Source organism: Andrena cerasifolii, chromosome 5 (assembly GCF_050908995.1).
Source record: "Andrena cerasifolii isolate SP2316 chromosome 5, iyAndCera1_principal, whole genome shotgun sequence".
In the NCBI taxonomy this organism is placed as follows: domain Eukaryota; kingdom Metazoa; phylum Arthropoda; class Insecta; order Hymenoptera; family Andrenidae; genus Andrena; species Andrena cerasifolii.
In genome coordinates this window covers 14,943,748-14,970,116 of record NC_135122.1, presented here as the reverse complement: position 1 = coordinate 14,970,116, position 26,369 = coordinate 14,943,748, and the positions used below count along the sequence as shown (strand labels likewise).

The window sequence follows — 26,369 nt, the reverse complement described above, 5'->3', positions numbered from 1 at the left end:
CAGAAAGTATTAGGCTTACATAAACTTCTCACTCGCAGTAGCTCCACGAGCGACCTCCGTCAACGTCCTGCGATCCTATCACTTTGGCAGAATTTCTGCTCCCATTCGGACATACGGAACAATGTTACACGACGTTTAAATGCAGTTACCGCTAAAGATTTATGTATTCGAATCAAATCTAATAAATTACCATACACGTGCTATGAATATTGATACTACGGACAAAGAAAATTAGCCTATTGAAAGAAAATAATTGTAAATGTTCTATAGGAAAGTAATCAAGGGTCTATTATATAATATAAATTATCCTCCAGAAACCCATAGTTTATTGAAAAACCTAATTGTAACTAAAGACATCGTTAACTAAAAGCAGACGTGTTGCGACTGTGCTGAAGAAGCATTAACAACTAATTAACTGCAACCAAGTAGATTACAAATATTGGTTTGGCAAGTAGCCAGGGGTCTGTAGCTGCAAAAGTGCATGAATTGTTCTGCAGAAAGTGAGATTGTCGTTAATTTCCTATGATTGTGTACTGTCCTTCTAATGGCGGTACATTGCTATCCTTGTCGCACATATCCTCTATCTCTCTCACACACCGCCTGTATCGAAGCACCTCCCCGCGTTCCTGTGGTCCTGATAACATGAACGAATTTTCTGATCAGAACGTGTGGGATACTTTAGTTCGTAACTTTGCCGCTAGGTGCTTACAGGTTTTGTGATCATAATTGAACAAGTTTTTAATTTTTAATACTCTTTTGAAAAGAATAAATTAATAATATTCTTCGCGAACTTTGCAATATCTATGAAAAAGACATAAATCCTTGAAATGTAGGTAAATGAATAAAGCAACTGTTAGATCTGCTTAATGTAACTGCATAACAAAATATACCGTTCATATAATGATTTGCACACTAAACGTCTTTAGAATTTGAAATTACGCTCGATTAATTATAAAATTTCGAAACTTAAGCATATAATTAGATAGCATGTCATTGTTGCGAACAGTACTTGCCCCTTTGGCAGCGAATGTATAAAGGCGCGTGCTAACATAAATGAATGATATCTTACCTGCCAAGCTGAAGACGGTATGTATTTCGATTTCTCTGTGTCAGCCAAAGAATTAGTAATTTGGAGATATCTTATTGATTAGACATCGTAAATTAATAACAACAGGCGTTACCTTTTAAGTAGTGAAAAATGCATGTTACTGCTCTATTGTCGATAGACTAAAGAAAGAATTTGTGTATTTTATTCAATTAATTTGTGACAATTTGAAATACATAAATTATTAAGTCTAAGAAGAAATTTGTCAATAATCATTACTATTTCTTTTATTGCCATCGGAAAAATTTTCTTCACTTTATAGAATTACAGGTTATGTTTATGTTTCATATAACTCGGAAGCAGAGAAAAGATCGAGTGTCTTTACAACTGGTTTAATGGACAGATATAAAAAATGGAACAGGTATTTTAAAGACTATTATAGTTTCTAGCAGGAATCGAATTTTTCGCCGTAATCATTATTCACTGTTCCACAGGATTTGAAGGCAAAGATCGATCAAGCCTGCAGAACGGCTGAAGAATTTACAAAGCTTTATTACGAGACTTTGGACAAACGCAGATATGTGAGTGATTTGAATTGTACTCGAAATTATTCTAAATAAGTAAACTAATAATTATGTACATAGAAGATATATTATTCGTTAGTATATAGACAAGCAAATAAAAGTCTAATCGAATCATGAATAGAACGAAGCGATTAAGAATGATAAATAATATAAATTTATTTTTAGCTCATGTCAAGATTATACCTGGATACTGCAACTTTAATTTGGAACGGAAATGGTATCGAAGGCAAAGATAATATACAAAAATTCTGGACAGACCTGCCCCTTTCCGATCATTCTGTTTTCACTTTGGATGCTCAACCAATAACGGGTAACGAATTTCTTACGATTGTTTGTAATGATTTTCGAACTTGTACATCGCGATTATATTAGCATAATATTCGTGTTACTCCGAAGGAAATGTTTTCTAATTTAGAAAACTATATGTATATGTACACTGATCTATATTGCGTGTCGGACAAAATTTTGTAATCTTATGCACGTTAATAGGTCCGGAGGTGGCGAATCAATTGACATTCCTTGTGAAAGTCGGAGGGCAAGTTAAATATGATGATAAAACATCGAAGCAATTCAACCAAAGCTTCCTAATCACAGCGATGGGAGATAAATGGAAGATTGTAAGCGACTGTTTTAGAATACAAGAAATACTAGAGAATGTGAATTAGAATATAAAATAAGAATTTAATTTTCAAAGTGTTCAAAGAACTCTTTGATTCAATATTCCTTTTTATTTCTATCGTCGGTCTTATATCAATGTATAAAGCGATATTAAAATTTTCATATTAGTGAATCAGTACGTTGGTCGATCATTTAGGAATAACTTTACACGAGAAAGAACTAAAAATAAATATAGATATAAATACTTAGACATAAACGTTACTATGATACATATCGTATAAAACATCGATTCATATCCTTTGATGGCTCATCAACTTAAACATCCAATGATTAATAAGATTCTGAGAAGTTCTAAGTGCACACCTTTTTTTTTTTTAATGAAACATCTATCTATAGTTTGCCGTATTTCTTAATAAATCCTATAAATATTGCCTATAAGCACTTGAATTTTTAAGAAATCACACGTAACGTTTCTCGTTCATGTTAACTGTATTCTACTTTATGCTTATAAATATTATTAAGATCTAAAATGATTAATCGAATAAAATTTTATAATTAAATATGACATATCTTTTTTTAACACAAACCAGCTATCTGCCTATAATAGATAAAACACAGTCTTTGTAATACATGATCCTTGATTCGATAAGAATCGGAAATAGTTTTAAAAAAAATTAGCCTATGATCTCCTAGAGTGTTACGTACGAATTTTAATCTACGATGTTACATGTGACTTCTTGAAAACGATTACGTATTTACAGGTAATACTTCGCTGAATACTTCGACTTACCAAACAAGAGTATCGATTAAAATTCCAGTAAAAAGATGCATACACTTAGGACTCTTTGTCTCGCTAAGATTCGTTCGTACGATCGCTCATGCCTTTCTTTCCCTCTCTCTCCCTCTCTTTCTCTTTTTGTTCTCTTTGAAGATAAAAGATAAGTCGATCGGTGTATCACAGGTACAAACGATGCAAAAAAAATTGAGTTACTGGACCGAAATGAGAGAAATTCTGGTTCGCGTAAGTTGCGTTGTCGATCGATGCATTCTAGTAGCCATAACGTAGGCAGTGTTACGAGGAAAATTGGTTTGACTGGCAAATCGAGTTGCGTTCTCATTCTCGTTGCGTATTTCTTACTTTTACGTGGCTGAATGAAAAAAAGAACCTTTAAGACTCCGGAGACCCTCCGCGGAAGACTATTAAATAAGTGCATAACTAGAGTTCTTAGCTAGTAGTTTTAAATGCAGGCTGATCTTAATATTAAGTACATATATTTAACTAAGTTTAGTATGTTCAAATATTTTTTGTGTCAATAGGAATGCTGTTATATCGTTACATTCAGTCGAAGTTTAATGAATTAAAAACTAAGTTAAAAAACGAACTGTTCGTCTTTAAAATGCTAAACACAACTCGAATTCGGTTACTTCAATTTGCATTAAAATGCAATTACAGTATAAAAGAAGGATAAAATTTAAAGTCTATATAAAATGAGCAAGTTTTTGTCCCCTTCTTTTCCAAGTTCTTCAAGAAGTATCCGGAGTCCCCTTTTCTATCAGCGCTTTCTGGAAGAACGTCTGCGTGATCGCGTAGATAAAACAAAACGCTTGTGAATTTAATTAATTACATCCGCCGATTTACATGAATGTACAGCAGAACTTCGACGTTGTTCGATCGTATAATAAATTCGATTTTTGATTATCCCAACGTCTGATCGAGTTTTCGATTATTCAAGTCCCATACTATTATAATCATTCTTATTCTAAACCGACGAGTATTAACTTTCGAACTCTGATAATTTCCAATGTGCCGAAGCAGAATTCAAAATCACGCATGCTTAGTATAGTTACCGCGTCATGGGGAAAATATAAAAAGTGCCAGGACAAAGGACACCGATGAAATCTCTTGCGCGCATTGAACAATTGCGCGCTCAATGTAGGGTAAACCAACCAGTGAATGACCGAATTGTTGAATCTATGGACCTTTGAGATTAATACTTGAATATATTTATGTATAACAACAAAACAACTGTTGAAATTGCATTTAAATTTATTTTTCTTGAAATTTCTATAAAAATAATTACTTATTCTTATCGTAATTTAAAAAAAAAGTTATAAAATGCAAAAGTGTAGAAGCCCAGTAAATGACCGCATACTTTTAATAAGAATTATACTTATTAATGTTCGCTTAATACGCATAACTAAAAATATAGGATATTAAAAGTGCAACTACACTCCATTTATAAACATATAATAATGTTTAAATTTATAATTGACATTTCTTTGCCTAATGGTCATTCACTGGTATGCGGTCAATTACTGGTTGGTTTACCCTATACATTATTTTTGGAGTACAATGTAAAAGCGATAGGGAATGAAATATACTCGATGAGAAAGAAATAATTAAAAAGCGTGTTTGAGTAATCGAAAAGTCGACCAACTATAGCGGTGTCTTTCTGATTAACTTGCATGATCGAGGTTTCACTGTACTGTTAAGCATACCTGTTATTCGACTTACTCTATACAAATACAAAAATTGTTACATCCTCTCGCGCATTAAAATGCCTTACTCGCTTAAAAGTTTCGCACTTACGATGTATAATCTAGCCTAAGACTCTGCGTACGATATTACGAAGCACGGCGCAAGAAAGTTCGATGAAAGAACACCGAGACGTTTTTACTCGACAACTATAATCACCACATTTATCGTATAGCGGACGAGTGTATAATTCGCGTAGAGCTTCATTTATGCAGGCTAAATATTGGATCGACGTAAAAGTAATATTTCATTTGAAAAGCCAAGTGTTCAGGATACAAAAAGTATTTTCTTGTTGCATTCATATGTATATATGTATATCTTACTTTTTTTACTTTTTGATGAACTGCGATTACTCGTCCTTTTTTTCTATGAGTTTAAAACTATTTTACTATTTTTTAAAAAAAATTAAGGAACCAGTACGTTTGATCCTTATTTTACTCGTCGTACTCCTAGACTCGCGTTACTCTTCAAAATTACCATTCATTTTGCAAAACACAATCGATAAAAAATATGTGCTCTTCCTTCGCGTTAAAAGAATAACACTTCTTTTTTTTTTACTATAACAATATCTGTAAACTCGAACGGAAATGGCTAATCGCAGTCTACAGTGAGAAATGTATCGATGGAAAACAGAATACATTCTTCGTTAATTTAGTCTTGTATTTCTAGATCTTTTTCTTATTACTTTTCCATCAAACCGATATTAATTGAGGCCGTGTTCGGCTAGAGGCCTTGTTCTTAAGCATTCTCGGCTTCTTGTGCCCGTTCCAAGAGCGAAATTCCGACTCCAAACAAGAGTCATCACCAGGGGAAGCGTTACAAAAGAACTTTTAAAAAGTCCGACAGGAGGGAACTATTTCAAACTAATCTCAAAAAGAAAAGAAGATGAGACAAAAAACATGGAGGGTGTTTAATACACAGCACAAAAAGGAAGAAAACGAGAGGTCTTTAAACAAGTCCAAAAATATTTCCAACCGTGTGTGGGGGGAGCACGTGCATTGCTAACTGTGCCAGACGAAAACGAGGACGAGAACAAGGGTGAAGACGATGCCAATCTCCCTGGTTTATCTTTGCACTGCGTTCACGACATCTTTTATCGTGTTCTGGAGGTCAGTGAGAAGTCTTGTATTCTCTGTGACATTACGAGTGCCTGCCGCACGTAGTTGCCGTGCCTGAAGCTCTAACCTTGCGAGAAGTTCGCGGAATTGAAAGCGCGCGTGTGGCGCGATGCCGCTGTCCGCAAGGTTCGCACACATCCCGTGCAAGAGTCCTACCTTGTCAGAGAGCTGGAGCCAGCTGCTCATTATTATCGTCGAGTTACTTTTCAGATTCAAGACGCTGCTCTCGATCAACGTTGAAAGCTCCAACACGGCCTGCTTCGCGGTCCTCGAATCTGTGCTTTGCTTACTTAGATCATCCTCGGTATGCTGAGACTTGGTGCAATTCGGTGTTGCATAGATCGAGGAGCAAAAGTGTTTCGTTGATGAACAAAGAGGTTTCAGCGGTTTCGCTGGAACGGCGGGTTTCTCCGGCTCAGGCGGAGGCCACAGTCTAACGTCGTTTTTGCTACCAGAGCTATGAGTGAATACGGATTTATGAAAAAGTTGGAATATTATCATAGTGACGTTAATTTAATATTGCGTACCTCTGGCTACGGGTCGAGGCTCCACTGTGATCCTCTGGCGAGTCCTCGGTTTGATCGAGGGCCTCTTGCTTACCACCGCTTCCACGAACACTGAGCTTCGGGCTGTGCGGCTGACTGTCGCAAGATTCCTTGTTCTCCCAAAGTTTTTTCAAGCTACTGATACTGCCGGTACTTCTACGCTTGTCGTCCTGTTGCTCTTCCGATTCAGACGACTGCTCGGCAACATTACTTCTTTCCTCCGGGGGCTTCTCCTTATCCGCGTTCTCCACTTTTCGCAGTCTGGCCTTGAAATCGATTATTTGACCGTCGGTCGCCTCTTCCTTCTGCGGATTATTCCGCTTGTCCACCCTCTTCAACTTAAACCCGACGTTTCCGCTGGAGAGGATGGACTCTGTCACTGGAGAGGGCATCGACGAGTCCTTGTGAGCATTATGAATTTGTTGCTGCGGCTGTTGATCTTGAGCTACTTCGTTGCTTTTTAACGTTGACACGGCGTATTCATTTTGGGTGTGTCTAGTGCGGGCAGAAAAATGTAACACGTCAAAAACTAGAATAGATTCTAACAGAAACAAACTTTTGAGCTTCAACTACCTTTGTCCAGAATCCATATTAAAGCTGGCACAGAGTTCGGAAAGCAGCTGCGACGCTGGATCGAGAGGTGCGGATGGAGTACTACTGGTGACTCCTCCGTTCTTCTTCGTAGTCCCGCCGTGCTTCGTCTCCGAACCCTGTTTAATCTCATTAATCAGCTTGAGTTCCAACATTTCCTTCATGCCAGGTTTACGGTCGAAGCTATCCGGGGGCGAACACGTAGAAATCGGCGGAGGAGGCGGCGGGGGAGGGGGTGGCGCCTCCTCTGGCGGTGCTGCCGGCTCGATTGTTTCTATTCTGGCCTTGAAGCCAGTTCTTTTGCTTTCAGAGTTCCTACAAATGCTGTCTTGAATTTCTCTGCGTCTCAGATTTACTCCAAATCTCGAGCTGGCTTCTTTAACAGAAGGTTCCGCGTTACTAACGTCGTTTCTGTCCTCCTGTTGCTCGATCTCCTCCTCTTTCGTGCGCCAATCCGTGCTCTTCGCTTTTCTCATAGAAAGAGGAGAATTTCTCATTTGGCTAAGCTCTGCGCAAGAAATAGGAGGTGGGAGATCAGCCTGCTCCTGGCTGGGGAAAGTTTCGTCCGGAGGCGGGGGCAGATCTGCGGGCGGCGGAGGAAATTCCAAATCGGCTAAAGACGGTTGAACGGATCTCGAGGGGCTCGCAGTGCGAAAGTTCGAATTACTCGAAACTCGAAAAGTTCTTAGCCCTACACCGTCGGACTGGTTGCTCTTTCTGACGGCAACTACTCGGCCACGGGGAGAATTCGGGGGCTGATAAGTATTGACAACGCCACTTGAAGAATTGCTGCGGGTCATTTGGGGCTGGTTTCGCAAGTTACTTTGACGAGGAGAGAGCGATCTGTGCTGTGAACCATCCAGAGAAGCTTCATGCTGATCCATTGGGCTGGGCGTCATGGCAGATGTCACCGACGTAGAATCTTGATTCGATGGCATGCCACTTTGACGAAGAGACTCGAGGTACGCGCCGATCCTAGCACCTTTTGGTAGCGTGCCATAACGATTAATGGCTCTTTTCACGTTCTGCACCTCTAATGCACCAACTTGTACCAGCTGGAAACAGTGGAATTTCGTGGCATGTCGTATAGAGCTCGAAGAACATTTGTTTGAAGTTTGTTTTAGAGAAGTACCTTTTGCGGCAATGGTTCTTTCGACGGGTAAGGTCTTGGTTTGATCTGTTTTTGAGGACAGGCTAGTCCAGTTATGGGTTCCGGAGACGTTGACGGTGGGGGGATGAAGTTCGGTTCTGCCGTACCCTGAGAACCCTCTCCGTCTTCCTCGATTTCGCAGCCTCCTGCAGCAATCGTTCGTTGAGCCATCGTCGCGAGATCTCGCGCAATACCTGAGTTCCCATTTAACAACAAACCGTACCGGTACATATTCTCTTTCTGCTTAGAGTCCTTTCGCTGAGAGCGAACAAGCTCCGTAAGCTCGAATAACGAAATACAAACAATACCTCTTGAAAATCAAAAGTGATCTTCCGTGTTCCGTTCTTAACTTTCGTGAATACACTTATCGATTTAATCAACATAAATTAGTAAGAAGACAAGAGGCAGAGAATAGTAAAATCAATTCGTCCTTATGATCTTTATAATTGGCAGAGCAATTTTATAAGGAGAAATATTCAGATGCAAATCAATCGAGCAAAACAATCTGGATACAGAGCTTACGGTAGGAAACTGAAGCAGTACGTGCACGTATCAGTACGCTCGATTAAAGTAGATTGGAGATACCTTCGAGAATCTTATCAATACCATTTAGATCCGTGGCATCGTCGAGAGTCATGGTGTTCATTTCGGTATTTTGTGTATCCTGCTCTTGGTACGCAGAGTCGCGGAACGAACTGCACGACGACAGCAGGCTGTTACCCAATCGTTATGTTATCGTATCACCATATCATCAACATTAGTCGGTGCTCTGATCAATCGAAACCTCGATCATAGGAAAAATGTATAAAGATACAACACTGACTTACTAAGGGACTTGAATAGATGTAATGATCGAGGCTTCATCGCACCGAAGATAAGGGGAGTCATACCTTGTCCTCTTTGGAGGCGCTGGAGCTTGTTTCCCCTTCTTATTCGTGGAGCGCCTCATTTGCACGATGCTACTATTGTTCTTACTCGACAAACCACCTGTGAACGTGCTCAATTTTGTTACAGAGCTGGTAGTATCTATGGCAAAGTAATCAAAGTGTTACTTTCATTGTCAGAGATCGAATTAATTGAAAGGAGGGCTAGCATGTGATATGATAATCGACAAATAATTATATACAAAAAAAATAATATCCTACAAATTCCCTACATGTGTACCTGAAGAAGGTAATGGCTCGGAGACAAGAACAAGCCCGTGGATATTTCCAGTACTACCAGTTTGAGACTTTTTGTACGAGAGTAAAGGGATTTCCCCTCCACCTTGCAGCTGTTTTTCGACTTCTGTAACAGATTTCAGACAAAGATAAAGAAAATAATCTGTACGTCACTCAAAGGCACGTGATAATTTAATCAAAAGCAACGAGAACTTGCATCGAAATTGAAAGATCACTTTACCTTCGGTAATACTGGATTCCTGGAACATATTTTCAAGAGAGTGGTGAATCTCCTTGAACGTAGGCCGGTCAGAGGCAGCCCACTGCCAGCATTGTCGCATCAGTTCGTACACTTTTGGTGGACATCCCGGAGGGCACTCCATTCTATAGCCTTTCTCCAACATGTGATAGACATCCGTCAAATCGACGCCCGGGTACGGAGACATCCCGTAGGTTGCTATTTCCCACAGTAAGATTCCAAATGCCCATACGTCCGACTGTAAACAGAAAGTAAAGTGACTGAGCGAATAGAAAGGAATTTAACGAAAAGAAATAAGAAAGGGTGCTACATGTTATGCGTTACCTTCGTAGAGAATTTATTGTAAGCTAATCCCTCCGGAGCAGTCCATTTTATAGGGAACTTGGCTCCAGCGTGAGCCGTGTAGGTGTCGTCTCTCATCAACCGGGCCAAACCGAAGTCAGCAACCTTCACCAGATGATTTTCACCCACTAGGCAGTTTCGGGCCGCTAGATCTCTGTTTCGAAAGTCGCGACGTTAACGCGAGCTCGTTTCTTAAGAGGAGGAGGCGATGAACACGGAGACGAATAGAAATTATATTTACGAGAATGGAAATGGTATGAAGGGAAAAATCATTTCCGTTTTCGTAGCACCGCGTAAAGGGACTTGTGCAAAAAAGGAGCACAATTGTGTTTATCGCAAGATATTCGAAAATCATACCTGTGGATGAAGTTCCTACTTTCTAGATAGCTCATTCCACTAGCGATCTGTGTGGCCATGTGCATCAAAACGACAGCGTTGATTTGATGCTTGCTCTCGTTGCGCAGATAGTCTAGTAGATTCCCCTTGCTCATGAACTCTGTAATAATGTAGAAAGGTGGCTCACGGGTGCATACGCCTAATAACTGAACTAAATTCCTGTGCTTCATCTCTTTCATGATTGCAGCCTCCTCCAAGAAGTCTTTTAAAGCCATTGTGTCCTCCTAGAAAAGATTACACAGATTCTTCCTGAGAATTGGAAAGTTAGAAGCATCTCTTCGTATAAAACGATAAGATACTTTATTATTTAAAGTATTTTATAATAATAATAACAACAGCAACAAAAGCAACAGCTGACCTTTAATGTTTTCACGGCGACCGTCATGTTGTACCTCTTCCACACAGCTTCATAGACATCCCCATATTGCCCCCCTCCTAATTTATGCCTCATGACTATATCCGTTCTATTGATTTCCCATTCGTCTGGTTCTGCAACAGTATACCAATGAACACAAAACATAATTTCAGCAAATCATGTAACTACGACAGTAGTATCCTCATCGTTTTTCACATACCTGGACTAAGTGGGAATACAGTGGGTTTGTTGTGCTTTGGTGCAGGATAAAGTAGTTGTGTGATTAGACCATCAGCAAGCATCGAGTGATGATGCACTAGTTCCGCCAAAGTATTAAACTTGCTTTCAGTTGTGACAAACATCTGAAATAATAGTTTTTAATATATTATCTATTAGTACTACATATATTTAAACACCGCAGATCGCATAGATTATTGCTTCACTGGTACGTAAAATACTTCACCTTTCCTTCGCTGTCTTCATTAATCCTGTAATGATAGACTCTGCCCTCGTATCTCAGAGAAATACTGCGCTGACCTGGGCTGCTCTCCGACTCGCGAACCAAGAAGCTACCATTTATACCGGAGCTCAGGAGATACTCGGCAGCGTTTCTAGATATTCTTCCATGATACCAAGAATGCTTCTCTAGAGAATTTACCGGGGTAACATAATTCGAGGGAACCCAACCCACTTGACCAGTGCTCGAATGAGCCTCGCACCACTCTCCGCTCTTATTATAGCTCAGAATACGAACTTGTTCTCCTGAATTTAAAAAATGTCGATATACAATCATGTACCCTTTAAAAAAAAAAACTTGGTACGCACGGCATAGTATTAATAAAACAGTAACCTTTTTTAAGACTGAGCTGATTTTCTCCACCTGCTTGGAAATCGTACAGAGCAACAAACAATTGTGGATCGTCCTCCTCCTGGGCCAATAGGTTCTCTTTACTGGTCCACCTGTAACAAAATATTTCAAATCCTGAGTTCAACTTGTCCCATTCTGTATTTCCAAGGAATGGAATCAATTAGTACGTAATGATAATACGTTTTTAATATTACAAATGGGAAAGGATGCAATAAAATTGGCAAGTGGGACAATCAACAACCATAATAAGTGTTAACCTGTTTGCAGCCTCCAGAAGCCCTGCAGAGGGAACGCCAGTATGTTGCTGAATATTCACTTGTTGCGAAATTGGCTGAATGCCTGAGCCGCTCGGAGGATCACCATCTGGTAATGCCGGAATGTGAGGTAGCGGTCTACTTTGTAAAAGAGCTTCTACAAAACATTGTTAATATTGTTTTACACAGCAAGTATACATATACACGATAAATATGAGGTCAATGTTTTATTGTTCTGCTTTGTATCAAGGAGAGTTGTACTTTCTGCTGACAAAATATCTTGTCAGCTTCACATTTCTACGCAAGTTTGTGCTGATATTACAGCAGTCCAATGAAATACTAGAGTAATTAATCTAACTTAGCAACAGTTCGTATCATCTATCCCATTATTGTTACGTGCATTCACATGGATGCAATAAACGAACTTGTCAATAAAGTACAAGTACATCTCCTCCCCATGGTACGTAAAATGAAAAACATATATTTCCAACAAAGGAAATAATAATAGAAACAAACATTCGATCAAGATAAACTTCAACTGCAAATGCATAAAAATGACTATCCAATTCACAGTGCCAAGTAATTTCAGAATAGGTGCAATTTATCACCATCATTAGAATTAAAACTGAAAAATCATTAATTTAATAAAGCATATACAGATGTATACCAGCATACATGTATTAATTATATAACCAAGCCATTACATTCAGCTTAATGTTTCTCCTCTGTAATTTATCATGACTGCCCCTCAGATATTGTTATAAACCGATCGAATTCGCGATCTGCCGCGGAGCGAGCAAAATATACGAATGCAAGAGAAACCGATGAGAAAAAGAGGGAAAGAAAACGGGAGTGAGAGGAAGGGAAACGGGGGCGGAAGTAAGAAAGAAATAGAAGATAAAAAGCGAGAGAGCAGTAGGGACATAAGAGAAGGAAATTACCGCTGTGCTCCGTAAATATATTGGAGCCAACGAGACGTGACTCTTTGAGGTTCCTTGGCTGTTTGCGCGTCTGTCGCGCAGCAGAGCCGGCAGGAACGATTCTCTCCTTAGTTTGTTGAGCACCCATAGTTCCCGAATTGGCATGCCCTTAGATTAATCCCGGCCGCAAGATCGCCGGGGCCGTTCGCTCGGCGCGCATTCACTTCCGACAGTTTAACCTGACAGCTTAACTCCCGTTCGCATCTCTCGCCGGCCTCCGCCGACGACGAGAACACCCGAGATTCACGAATCTCACCCGCAACCCGAACCCCCTATTCACATTTTTGACCAGCACTCGAGATCGACATTCTCGCCATGTTTGACAGTTTCGACGTCGACGATAGCTCGATTTCTACCGTGCCGTGTTTACTACTTTTACTTACCACCAGGGACCGTCTCTGCCTCCCCATTGGATGAAACGGTCCCACGGGCAAACATTTCATTGGTCAGCGACATCGTTGACCGATAACGTCGCCTACGCTACATGTTCTTTGTTAACATTTCCCTCGAATGTAATCAAATTCAAATACTAATGTCGTGTAATTTATTACGAGAATAAAATTCAGTTTGCATGGAATTCATTAACAGTTGTTGAGAAAATATGAAAACATTGCATGGATCTATGAGGAATCTTTTTTTTATAGAGTTTTCGGAGTATCTGTCTTTTTGGAGTTTTTCAATTCATTCTCCGAGTTTATTGTTTTTTTTTACTATTGTACAGAATAGAATTTTGCTGAGGAAGGAATAAAATTTAGTAATATTTATTGGTGACAAGCTGAATCTATCGCTGCGCGCGCTTTTATGGTACAGACTTGAGCGAATACGGACACGTGTATAATAGATTAATAGAAAAGTTTCTTTAGAAAGTGGAATTGGAATTATTGAATTTCATGGTGTCGTAGTCGTATAATGTCTTTTCTTATAGCGTATCTATTGTGTTGGGACGAGAAATTCCATGGTTTTGGAACACAGCCAACCGCTCACAGGATACGTCGATGACTGCAGCGACGGCAGCGCGATATCGGGAGCCCGAGTGGATTTACGAATAATACGAAAAATCCCGAGCGTTGCCGAACCGATTTAGTGACGTCATGCTGAAGCAGAAGAGATAAGACAGTCAAAAAATTGAAGTTCTGTTTTCTAATTATTCAAAGCTCTTATTAGTATCCTCGTGAGCTACGTGATCGCGAAAATGTCGTACGCGTACCTTTTCAAATACATCATCATCGGGGATACAGGTAATTATGCGATGTTCCTCGAGGAGCGAGCGTTGTGAAAGTGGTATCTACATTCTCCATTACGTCGACCGTGACAGGACCCATTGTTTTCGTTTCTTTGCACGATAATATTCCTGATCCATAAGCTCCGAAGTAACTCTAGAACCTATGATGCGCATATTCCCGAATGATATTTGTCATTAAAAATTCCATGCTTTTCCACGATTCATTTAGTTCGCGCACGATTTTCCTTTTATGCGTCGAAACCTGTCAACTTGTAAATTGTCGTAGCAGTTTATTTACGTTGGTCGCAGATTTTACGTCGCGAATCCAATGGAACATTTTCTGTGTTGCTCGGATTCGAAGTATTGGAAATTTAATAATAGATCTTTGTAAATATTATCACGATATTATCATTGTTGACTGTTACATCGATGCATACCCCCAACAGCCATATATACGCAAATACCGAATGTACTCCAATGTCAAATATAAGTTAATCGTACATTTATTCCCGAAGATGCATGTATTTGTTGGCTCTTCTTTTTGGAATGTTGATGCTCCTAAAGCTGATTCTACTTTTCTAATGTCCGTTATCCTTGGAATTTTATTAAAAGCTTAAACGATCTCTGTTGACGAATCACCACCAAAATGTTTACCTCTTTTTCAATTAGGGGTTGGCAAATCATGTCTTCTCCTTCAGTTCACGGATAAAAGATTCCAGCCAGTACATGATCTAACAATAGGCGTTGAGTTTGGTGCCCGTATGATTACGATCGATGGGAAACAGATCAAGCTTCAAATTTGGGACACTGTAATTATCGATCTTTTATGTATATTTATGTATTTTACCAAGTTATGCTGTTTCGCTTAACTCTCAAAAGATTGCACGATAGTCTGAGTCAAATATGTTCGTTAACATTTGTAATCTAATTCCCCTTATCTAATGAAATTGTATTGAACTTGCAGGCAGGTCAAGAAGCATTTCGCTCTATTACACGTTCATATTACCGCGGGGCGGCAGGAGCTTTATTAGTATATGATATTACACGTAGGGAAACATTTAATCACCTAACGATTTGGTTAGAAGATGCCAGACAACATTCGAATTCTAATATGGTGATCATGTTAATCGGTAATAAAAGTGATCTGGACAATAGACGGGAAGTGAAGAGAGAAGAAGGCGAGGCATTCGCGAGAGAACATGGACTTGTTTTTATGGAAACCAGTGCGAAGACGGCGACCAATGTAGAGGAAGCATTTATCAAAACAGCTAAAGTGATCTACGAGAAAATTCAGGAAGGTGTATTCGACATAAACAACGAGGTAAAATAGAATTTTTCGTAACAGAAACGCAATATATTCATACTTGTTCTCGTTATAACTAACAAGCATATTGGAAATCTATTTAGGCAAATGGTATTAAGATCGGACCACAACATTCGCCGACAAGTCCCGGTGGGATAGCAGGTACCACTGGGCAAGGGAACACGCAAGGTGGTGGGTGTTGCTAGGGGCTGGGGGTTGCCTGTCCACCGCTTCATCCTTCTCCAATTTAAATTGATCTTTTTACTCCTCCTCATTTTATTCTGAACACAGTTACTTTGCTTATTGTTTTTGCGCGTGTCGCGTCATGAGGTAACAAGTGACTATTGATGTATTTATTAGTTAAAGAAAGATCGTATACATATACTGAATAGGAATATTATACGGTACATTGTTATTTATTGCTTAAATTATGGAACATAATAAAGTTTTAATTTACAGATTCTTGCTGATGCAAATTTATTAGTTTTATGTACCGTTTGTTGTACGCTTTGCATATCTGATTTTAGAACGGATTAATCGATTTTTCTATAGCGACATAGTGACATTACTTCGTCTCATTGTTTTCATGAAATAGTTGAGATTTTTTTTTATATATATATATACAGATCTTTAATTTTAAATGTTCCAATACGCTGCTCGATATAAATAAATGTTATTTTGTGAACTCAGTACTACGTATTATTTTTATTTATTTACATTTCAATCACTTTATGCTGGATTATACAGTACGTAAAAAATGAGAGAAGAAAGTTGATCATATATTGGACATTGATTAAGCGGGAGAGGATAGGCACGTCTATTCGATGTTTTGTATTTGTTCACATTGAATATTGTATGTATTGTGCACTGGTCTTTAAAGTTCGATTTAATTTAATAATGGATCATGGTTGATAATGTACGGATCAAAGTGATTTGTCAAAGGTATAATTTGCACTTGACTACCTAAGGCGACACCATGTATGTGTATGTATCAATGTATGAAATGACGAATATATAAAACGTATAAATCAATTTTATTATGAGGCCTATCTAACCAAAATCTTGTCATTTTATTACTTAATTGTGATTGGTATTGTTATTTTCGGTGCAACATGCCACAGAAGTGTTTTAATTAAAACGTACAACGCAAAGTGAGATTTTGATAGGTTTTATATCCAAGTAAACACGCTTTATCAATTTCAGAGTACTCGGTGGAGATAAATTTTATAATAACAGCCAGGACTAATAATACCAATCAAGAAGTTAGAGTACTACTAATATTACCTATATTCTGTCCACTTAGATCCAAAGATCATTATAATATGTATAGACTTGTACCTTTATTAGTAAGTTCAGCACTTTGAGACCTACTGAATACAAAAAGCTTTGTTTATGTACAAGACAGATATACTAGATGTACTATGTGTATTTTATTATAATCGGCTGATGATTACACGTAAACGCAATTAAATAAGATTTCACGAAGAAAAGTGAAAAAAATGCAATCCTTTACTTGATATACTTTGGCTTCTTATAACGACTGGTGTATGTAGCTTAATGTCAAATGGATGTGAAAGTTAAAACATATTTTAACATGTTATGTCAAGGTAAGTACGGAGAAGAAAAGGAATAAACTGCGATGCGCACTAACTTTCACGCCCGTCTGACATCACATTTATTGCGCTTCTATATTGTTACGATTGAAATATGTACGTTGTCTTTAATGAATACTATAATTATTTATAATCTTAAATTATCGAACGCTATGAATGTGCGATTCGCCGTGTATCTGTACATACATTCGACATATCTTTTTAATTGAAATATATATCTGCATATCATTCATTTTGTACGATTCCGAATACGCGTCCGAAGCTTCGATTTGTACATTTCAAATTAAGTTCTTTCGATTCGAAAATAGGCGCGATAGAAAGCGCATTTAAATACATATGTTCGTATAAGTTATTGTAAAAATATTCGCCTTAATTATAGAAGATCCGGCGAACCTGTTCTAGTGACTTTATTAACATATTGATGTATGATAATGAGATCTGCTATAATCCTTTCTGCGCTAAATGGCAGCAATTAAAACTGTATGTATCTATTTTAGAAGTATATAAAATAAAACATGAAAATATATTTAAAGTGTGACGAGAATGTAATTGAATTTGAAGTCCGTTATAAGTTCCTCAAAAACTTATATGAAATATATAAATGCAGAGATCCATTCGTAGAATTCCTCTAAAAACGATACTCGCGTTCCGTGTGACGGTAAGATTTACAGAACGGATTCGATGGCTGCTGTGATTTATCAAATCTTAGACACTGATTTATAGGATATTTAAAAAATCGCGTCCAATTTGCTAGGGATTTTGAAGTTAGTCGCTACGAGCTTAGTGAAAACGTATTGCTTTATCTTGACACAGCTGAATAGAGTGAAGAGAGAATGAAAAGTGTCCCACCGGAAGGTGATAACTAAAGCGTGAATAACTGACTGATAATGGCATTAGCGAACGGAGAAAGTGGATGTGATAAGAGAAACGACGAAACTGAGCGGATAGAACTGTGAGCAGAGACTGTAAAACTTGGTGTACGTTTAAACGCGAGTTTACGCGCCAGCAAGTTTCACGAGTCTGCTACGCCACTGTACCGAGCGCTCGAAATAGCGGCTTGATACCTGAATGCACGCTACACTCCTATTGCTCTGTTCCAAGCGATCCACAGTATTCCGTCGCACGCGCCTTGACGGAAGCACGTATTTATTCGCTTTTCGTATTCGATACGAATTCGAGCTGTTTATTGACAACGCTATCTATCGTTGTACGGCCCCCTTATCGCCGCCTTTAACGTTCGCCCGTCATATCTGATATCGTATCGTGGTCGTATTCGTGCCGTCGTCTATCGATACACGGTTCTAATACTTAATCTTTAATTAAATGCAATCCGCTTAAACGATTGATCCGTCGGTTTGCCGCACTTCCCGCGGCTGGATGTGCGTTAATATTTGAAAAGGAACACCCATTGTCAGGTGCGGATTTATAAAGTTCTCGCTTACGATAGCCGGATCTATGCTACGTAATCTTCTGAAACAATTCGTGCGTTGACGGAGGAATGGGTTTAACGTAATTATACGTTTTCTAACGGAGCAGAAGCGGCGTGCATTTGATCCGTTGGCTGTTGGAAGAATCCCAGGTATGTAATGCGAATATCAATCATTATCTATACGCCACACTCGCCAAATGACTGCTTTATCGCCTAGACACCTTTTTAAATCAGCGTAAGGTTATACGCTGCCACCTCGAATAAAACCATTGACACAGGTGGATCTTGATTTTAAAGGGCGCAAACGTCCCGAATAACTAAAACTGAACGTGTGCGATGAAAATGCGGTCCTTGACCCCGTTTCCTCTCATATACCGTTTCGATGCCATTTGTAGGTTAGGATATGTGTTTATTATGGTATTGGACATATTAGAAACGGTAAATCGTTGACAGCGCCGTTTTATTTAACAAATCTATGAATCCCTAGACCTAGATCTCGCTGGAGGATTCGCGTGCGCGTCAATTATTTTAACAGCTAAACATTATTCGGAATATCGTGTTGCATACGGAGTTCTGGGAACGATCTGACATCAGCTAACAGGAAACCTCCTTGTTCTTTTTACGTGCTTACACGCGTGTATGTATTTTTATCGCCTGTACCATAGTACAGTGATGTTTATTTTGGCGATAAGTAGAATTGGAGTAACGAATCACCGTTTTAATATAATTCCTTGCGATATAAGAATTGTCAGACTTTCAACTGTATAATATGTATTTATATTATTTCTGTAGACAATTGAAATAAACGAACGAAAGTGTTGTATAAAATACGCGTCGGTAATTATTTTAAACACTGTCGCTGTTCTTTAACGATATTACATATTACGTAAAGAATGTAGGTTCTTATGATGAGAAATAGGTAAAAAATGTGTTAGTCACTATTCAAGGATTTGTACCTGGAATGGTCTGATTCAGGACTCTTTCATATCCCACACTCGCGTCTTTTTCGTGAAATAAAATTTTCACAGATACTACTTCTCGGAGTAGTGATCCTTCGCTATGATAATAGCATTTCAATTCATTTGATCGTAATCTTGTAAAAAAACCTTAGGACCTTTGCAGAACTATTCTGTCCTCATGGTCAAGGTCGGGATTTAAATTGCACGACTCCGGCCGCGCCTGTGCCCCGTATATCGCATTTATCAGACAATTCGGATGGAACGAGTCCAAATATAGCGCGAGAAAGTCCGCGTTCACAAATACGCGAACGTTGCAGAAAAAGAAATTGGAAGTTTTGAGGCATCCTGCTCGTTAGAAAACCAATGAATTAATGATCAACGCTCCGAATAAATTGCTAATGTACATAAAGGCCGAATAGAGTCGCGAAAAAGGGCGTCTGATTCAGAATTCGATAACGATTGCAAGAGATCCATATAACATGGCAGCAATTAACGTCTCGTGGCTCAAGATAAATTATCGCCATCTCCCCTGAAACGCGATGCTGCCTCTTGTTATTGATACCTGTTTCCAAACAAGATGTCAAGTGTTTGTATCTGCATCAGACCTGTAATAAGCGGCACTCTGATGTCATCGTTGCATCGTCGACGTTACATCTATTTATTTCGGTCGTTATCTGTTTTCATTACACGAGCTCGATACACAAGGTCTTTGACTCGTGGGTACAACGAACTACATACGCGCGCCTATTCATCGCAATGCCCACGAATGCAGCCGAAGGAATAGTAGTTTCTGAATGAACGTAAAGCGTCTAGCGGCACTCTTTCTGGCACGGGCATCGTTAACCGTGTCGGTACGGTGACACCGCGTCGGGGGGTTAATGAACATAAAAGACCCATCGTTTCGACTTCCGAGATTAAACACTTGGAATACGCACCGCATTGAATGATTTAAAAAAAAAAAAAAATCGGTAGAATATAAACTGAGAAATTCGAAAGTTGCGCAGAACAAAATTTTAATAATTCTCAACGTTTCGATCGTAATTGCTACGGTATACTACTCTTAAAAATTCAATATCAATTAAAATACTCCGGGTAGCTTGCCATTACGCATTTTACAATAACTTGTAACACCTTGCGAATTCAACGCAAAGGATTTCCGAAACGCGGAGCCGCGGTGTAGTTCGCAAAAAGCAGCAACGCGAACAGCAGCTATTTATTTGTTCCGTTGTTTGTAATCGTCCAGCGGCAGAGCGTCCGAGGATTCTCTTTCCCGGCTGATATGAATGGAGTATCCTATTTCCAAGTTTCCGATTGTTATAATAAAGTGTGTTATGCGGGGCCGTGCGCCTTTTATTTCACATTGTACCACGCGCAAATGGTTTTACCAGTTGATTACCACTTCGCAGGCGATGGGGAATAACGCTGGGATGTCGGCTGCGCTGATTTAAAGTGCCCCGAAACGATCGACGGATTGGCAGACGATGATTTCCCATACGGACTGACCATCAGGATTCTTATTCGTACCAGCTCTGATTCCTGCTGCCCGCCACCGTACGCCTCTATCACCATGAGTGTCGTTCCACTCACCGATAAGCAACTCCACCAGTTGGTAAATGAACGCATCGCAAACGCGAATTTTTCTCGCATCAGAACCGGCGGACGCTTTCCAAGGAGCTATGCAACACTTTCTAGCGTTTATCGCGGCGCAGCGGTGAAAAATGATGAATTAAAGTCGCTTCTGATTTTTAGAGTGTCAGCATCGGGAAAGCCGTGAATCCCGCGGAGACGCCCGTGAAAGAGAAGCATGTGCGAAGTATCCTTTTCGACGGTGCCATTAGATTCCTCCAAGGCCGTCAACGAGCCCCACCCTGTTAGCTGCGACATATGCTTCCTTACAGAGATACAGGCGCGATTATAGGTACGTACCAGGAGAAGAGCGGGATGATCTTCTGGATGTACATGCTCAGACAGCCGCTGCAAGAGAATCAAATCGTCGCGTGGAAGTTCTGCCACGTTCTGCACAAAATACTGCGAGAGGGCCACCCGAAAGTGATCCCCGATTCTCAGCGCTACCGAGGGAAGTTGGAGGACATTGGGAAGCTATGGCAGCACCTTCGAGAGGGCTACGGCCAGTTGATTCAGTTGTACATAAGACTGTTGATCACCAAGTTAGATTTCCACAAGCGAAATCCACGGCTACCGGGGAATCTCCAAGTGACAGCCGAGGAGCTGGAGGCTATCGGTGAAAACGACATCAACGTTTAGTAAGGCTTCGATTTTATGCACCTTACACACGTTTCACGCGTGGGAGACGCGTCCAATCTCTTTTTCGTTTTAGTTTCCAAATGTCGGTCGAGATGTTTGACTATATGGACGACATTTTGAATCTACAGCGTGCAGGTAGGTGCGGAGTATATTCATCACGGGGGAGAGGTCAATTCTGTATCCCCCATTTATTCTGCTCTGTCGACGAAATCCGACCACCGGTCTATGTTACTCGTATGATCTCGGTACACGAGTGTCGATCGAAGCTGGCGGAGATAAAATCAGCGCGGCAAGCAATCTCAGTTCGACGCGATTAATCTCGTAGAGTCTTGATTGTCCCGACCTAGCCGAGCCACGGTGAACCGGTTAATGCGAGATCTGCGTAATGCGAATAAACGAACGAAACGATTTGCACGACTGTAATGCCTGTTTTCGTGGTCTATTATCAACGAATCCGTGGTTCCGAATGGAACTTTGTACAGGCTCTTGGAAAGATTACGATAATTTGTGATATGCCAGTAACCGATGCGATTAGAACGATCGTGCGAACCACATAGAACTTGCCTGATCGTTTCGAGTTTCGTCGACGCTAATACCTGGTATGCACGGGGTCTTTGAGAACCACGAACGCAAACTTGATTACTCGTGTTTCTCAAAGAATGAAGCATGTCAGGTTACGAGTCCTATTATATATCTAAGCTCACAGCTCTACACCAACAGCCTCGAAACATCTTGCGGTGTGGGCGTACAGGTGCGTTAAGCCGTGTCGATGGTTTCAGTTACCACTTCATTGAAGAACACACCGTCGAATTCAATGACCGTCAGCGGCCAGTGTCGACTGGCCCCGTTGATCCCGTGCGTCCTAGACGCGTCGCAGCTGTACGATTACTGCGTGAAAATTCTGTTCAAACTCCACGGCGCCCTGCCGGCGGACACGCTGGCCGGCCATCGGGACAGATTCTCGAAACAGTTCCAGGAGCTGAAGAGGTTTTACAACACCGTGAAACAGAGGCAATATTTCAAGCATCTGATAACGATACCCGCGTTACCCGAGGTGCGTTCTATTGCCGCGACACAGGTATCGATCATGCTCAAGCGATTCTCTCTAACGCGCGTCACGTTCCGTCCTAGAATCCACCCAATTTCTTGATACAATCCGAGCTACGGACCTACGTCACGCCGAGGGTGGTTCTTCCGCCGGAGGAGGCGCTGGACACCGAGACGGTCGTCGACAGCCTCATCGACACGTCCGACACGAGCTCTCTGCCTGGTGATCAGCCAGACTCCACCAGAAACGGCTCTATTTCCCCCGATGGGATAGCGGAAAGGTAAACACGGGACTAAATGGCCCACGAGGCTGCGATCGCTTTCTCTTCTAAAATGATTATTGGGTTACCCGTCTGTGATAGGAGATTATTAATCGATGCGATCATTTGTATTTTAGAGAAAGTCTTATCGATCATTTACAGCAGGAAAATAGTCGTCAGAGGATGGAGCTGCATCGCCTGCTCACCGATCATCAGCGGATCGTCGGGGAGCTTCAGACCCGCGTGACGCAGCTCGAGTCCGGATTGCTTGCTAAGGTAGGGACGTTTTAATCGGGCGTTGGTTGGCTGGATTTTGGAGGAGCGATTGTAAATGTACGCCTTGATGTCGCAGTGCAACGAAATCGGCCAGGAGAAGCAGATCAACCAGGACTCTGTGAAGCAGAAAGCAGACATGATGGTGAAAGTTCACGAAACCGAGGGTGAGCGAGCGACAGCTTCATCCGCATTATGCGAATTATGGCGAAGTACGCGCGGGATGCTTATTTCTTTCTGTTTTTAGAAAAGTATAAAGTTTTGGAGGAGAAGTTTCAGAAATTGAAAGATATATATGCAAAGCTGAGGGAAGAACATATCAGTTTAATTAGAAAGGTAAGAGGTGTTCAGTCTGACTCTTATGCTTTCGTGTGTGTGACAAAGGGTTTTTGATACTTGATGTGTAAAATAGAAAGCTGAGGTGGACAAGCAGCTTGGTGTGTTAAAAATGTCGCAAGTGCAATCGGAACGTCGAACCATCGAGGCGGAGCGTCGGCTTGACGAGCTGATACAAGGCCAGGCTATAACCGAGCAAGAAGCGCGAAAATCTGTCGAAGCGCAACAGGATCTGGACGATCTGAAGCAGCAGCTTAGCGCTGCAAAGTCTGAGAACTTGGTTAATATTCCTCCTCTTTCTCTTTTGTCTCTTTTTTTTTAAACTTTACGTTTATATTTTGTTTTTATTTCTTCCGGTAAACCTGTAATATTTTAGGCTTTGATTGCAAAAAATGATTTTATAACTTCTGAAAAAACGGCTTTAGAAGGCGATCTGCATGATTTATTAGCACAAAAAGAGGAATTAGATTTAAAGATCGAAAAGCTGGAAGTTGAAGCCGAACGATGCCGTAACGAAATGAACGTGCATGCCGACACTATGTTGTGCGAATTGTTGTGTAAGTGTTTTTAATTGGCCTGGTAAGCGGAAAGTGGTGCACGTATGCCTGTCCGATGTAAATTCGAAAACTTTCGTTCCAGTAAATTGTATATCCGAAGCGGAAGATATCATCAAATACTCATTGGGCGCTATCGATAATCCAGCAATGTCCGATCTAACTTGCACACCTCAGTACCTCGAAAGACTGGAAGAATCGTCTTTGAAATCGTTGGATAGTTTAGACTCGGCGTACACTGGTTATGTATGCGACACAACGAAAGGAAAAACGCTGATTAAAAGTGCAATACACGTCGCGTACGTGCTGGGTCTCTATTTAATCCATGCGAAATCTACGTCGAATACGTCCATCGATATTTCATTGGGAGATAGTAAGTTGCGGAAGTCTGAAAAGGTATAAAAGATTTTGAAAGCATCGCTCGTGTAACTTGAACTTTTATCGTGCTGCAGAATTGACCGACGAGTGCAAACAGTTGGGGCTACTGTCTTTAACAATGTTTGGCTATATGAAAGAAAAATCACCGCTGACCGTGGGCCAGATCAACGAAGTGAAACAACAATTTAAGAAGATTTGCGAACTTGCTGCCACATTGTCCAACGCTCAAGGCAATGTTGAAATTATCGGAAATTTGGTAGAGAAGGAACTTTTCAGTATGGATAAAGCGATAGAAGAAGCTGCTAATAGAATACAGGTAATTGCGCTGCATTTTTAACGTAGCGACCGATGCATGCCCGCATAACACATTTCACGATATTTAATCAGGACATGCTGGAGAAATCTCGCGCAGCGGATTCAGGATTAAAGTTAGAAGTGAATGGAAAAATCCTAGACTCGTGTACGGAATTGATGAAGTGCATAAGGAAACTGGTTAAAAAGTCGCGATTATTGCAAGCAGAGATCGTAGAACAAGGAAAGGTGAATTGCATGTTTGTTTTTTACCACTATTTATGAATTGGCAATGAAATTTCTTATCGATTTTAGGGTACAGCCTCTGCAACTGAATTTTATAAACGCAATCATCAATGGTCCGAAGGACTTATATCAGCGGCGAAGGCGGTTGCAATGGGCGCTAATCTTTTATTGTAAGTAAAACGATTTGCTGCGATCTATCGTCGATCTACACATTTGCTTGCGCGTACACAGAGAAGCTGCGGATAAAGTTGTTTCCGGAAACGGGAAATTTGAGCAACTAGTGGTGACGTCACAAGGAATCGCCGCGTCTACAGCGCAATTGGTAGTCGCGAGCAGAGTGAAAGGGAATAGAAATAGCAGTAACTTGGCTGCACTATCCGAGGCTTCGAGGGATGTAACGCAAGCAACGGGAAGCGTTGTTGCAACAGCGAAAAATTGCAGTCAACTCGTTGAAGAAAATGGTAATTGAGCTGCTACTAGGATTTCGTTCCAGCGAAACGGAAAATTGATTCAAAAGGGAGGTATAATAAGTGACGAGGATTTGTGATGCTTTTCAGACGATTTAGATGTTTCTGGGCTGAGCCTACATCAAGCTAAACGATTAGAAATGGAGGCCCAAGTTCGTGTACTGGAGTTGGGGCAGGCTTTGGAGACTGAAAGATTACGCTTAGCTGCTTTACGCCGCTATCATTATCAGCTCGAAGTCGAAAGAAAATGATCAGTACGTATTGGATGCTAGTAATTGATACATGCTTTGGCTTATAAAAATAATTCAAACTTGACTTTTATTTGCAGATCTTGAGTAGCGTATATGCGGAATTCGGGCCAACGTCCGAATTTCACACAAGCATCAAGCAGTATTGAACGAAATGTTCACGAGAGGAAAGTGAACGATTAAATTCCATTATAAAATAATATATTCCAAAGCAGAAGAAGATCTATCTGGATTGTCCAAAAACGAATTATTGTAATATTTGCATGTTTAATGTTTAATAAATACAATTTTATTCATTTTTAATGATAATTGAAAATATCTAACGAAAAAAGTATTACTATTATTCTCCTTGTCTTAAAACTAAAATATTCAATTTTATCCTATGCTCCACTCCCTTATTATCGGACACGGATAACCGAGGGACAGAATAGCTTTGGGTGATAGCACAGACCAGATATAGGATTCCTATACTTCGTCGATGGTGATAGGTCTATCCTATACCTCGTCTGTGGCGACACGAACGCCTCGTAAGTCAGTTTATCCTAATAGCGAATTTGGTATCTCGCACTGACTCTGAGCTGGTGCCAGAAATTTACTTGAATTGGTCGATTCTTATAGATCTATCTTCGTCTCTATCAGAAACAACCAATCCAATTCATTTTCTGGCACTCGCGCAG

General features: G+C 40.3%; 4 protein-coding genes and 1 long non-coding RNA gene across 15 annotated transcripts; 3 read left to right on the top strand and 2 right to left on the bottom strand.

Moving 5' to 3' along the window:
- Nucleotides 1-663: 663 nt before the first annotated feature.
- On the top strand, nt 664-2,419 carry Nxt1 (NTF2-related export protein 1). 6 transcript variants are annotated; one of them, XM_076812912.1, is made up of 5 exons: nt 664-829; nt 1,409-1,466; nt 1,540-1,626; nt 1,795-1,939; nt 2,119-2,419. In XM_076812912.1, exons 2-5 carry the CDS (start codon nt 1,458-1,460, stop codon nt 2,292-2,294), a joined length of 417 nt encoding a protein of 138 aa, XP_076669027.1. In that variant the 5' UTR covers nt 664-829; nt 1,409-1,457; the 3' UTR covers nt 2,295-2,419. The 6 variants fall into 6 exon arrangements, with proteins under 6 accessions (XP_076669027.1, XP_076669029.1, XP_076669025.1 ...); XM_076812914.1 differs by having other exon boundaries at nt 1,406-1,466; XM_076812910.1 differs by lacking the exon at nt 664-829 and adding an exon at nt 914-1,086.
- Nucleotides 2,338-13,293, bottom strand: Abl (tyrosine-protein kinase Abl). 6 transcript variants are annotated; one of them, XM_076812900.1, is made up of 16 exons: nt 12,763-13,293; nt 11,825-11,975; nt 11,550-11,659; nt 11,163-11,461; nt 10,920-11,061; nt 10,703-10,833; nt 10,306-10,568; nt 9,931-10,102; nt 9,589-9,844; nt 9,352-9,474; nt 9,078-9,213; nt 8,773-8,900; nt 8,170-8,381; nt 7,020-8,092; nt 6,429-6,941; nt 2,338-6,358 (listed from the first exon to the last, which is right to left on the bottom strand). In XM_076812900.1, exons 1-16 carry the CDS (start codon nt 12,887-12,889, stop codon nt 5,848-5,850), a joined length of 4,347 nt encoding a protein of 1,448 aa, XP_076669015.1. In that variant the 5' UTR covers nt 12,890-13,293; the 3' UTR covers nt 2,338-5,847. The 6 variants fall into 6 exon arrangements, with proteins under 6 accessions (XP_076669015.1, XP_076669018.1, XP_076669014.1 ...); XM_076812903.1 differs by having other exon boundaries at nt 11,825-11,930; XM_076812899.1 differs by having other exon boundaries at nt 11,825-11,978; nt 12,763-13,290.
- Nucleotides 13,294-13,864: 571 nt separating this feature from the next.
- Rab2 (RAS oncogene family member Rab2) lies at nt 13,865-16,358 on the top strand. The gene is made up of 4 exons (XM_076812907.1): nt 13,865-14,039; nt 14,693-14,832; nt 14,988-15,344; nt 15,431-16,358. Exons 1-4 carry the CDS (start codon nt 13,994-13,996, stop codon nt 15,530-15,532), a joined length of 645 nt encoding a protein of 214 aa, XP_076669022.1. The 5' UTR covers nt 13,865-13,993; the 3' UTR covers nt 15,533-16,358.
- A 385-nt stretch (nt 16,359-16,743) lies between these two features.
- Nucleotides 16,744-20,851, bottom strand: LOC143369235 (uncharacterized). The gene is made up of 2 exons (XR_013085357.1): nt 20,713-20,851; nt 16,744-18,500 (listed from the first exon to the last, which is right to left on the bottom strand). It is a non-coding gene; the product is annotated as an uncharacterized LOC143369235 (long non-coding RNA).
- Hip1 (Huntingtin interacting protein 1) lies at nt 20,801-25,995 on the top strand. The gene is made up of 18 exons (XM_076812905.1): nt 20,801-20,936; nt 21,077-21,140; nt 21,234-21,591; nt 21,666-21,727; nt 22,372-22,646; nt 22,724-22,920; nt 23,037-23,175; nt 23,252-23,339; nt 23,420-23,508; nt 23,585-23,788; nt 23,885-24,065; nt 24,148-24,435; nt 24,515-24,756; nt 24,828-24,980; nt 25,047-25,147; nt 25,209-25,438; nt 25,535-25,698; nt 25,773-25,995. Exons 1-17 carry the CDS (start codon nt 20,895-20,897, stop codon nt 25,693-25,695), a joined length of 2,874 nt encoding a protein of 957 aa, XP_076669020.1. The 5' UTR covers nt 20,801-20,894; the 3' UTR covers nt 25,696-25,698; nt 25,773-25,995.
- Nucleotides 25,996-26,369: the final 374 nt, after the last annotated feature.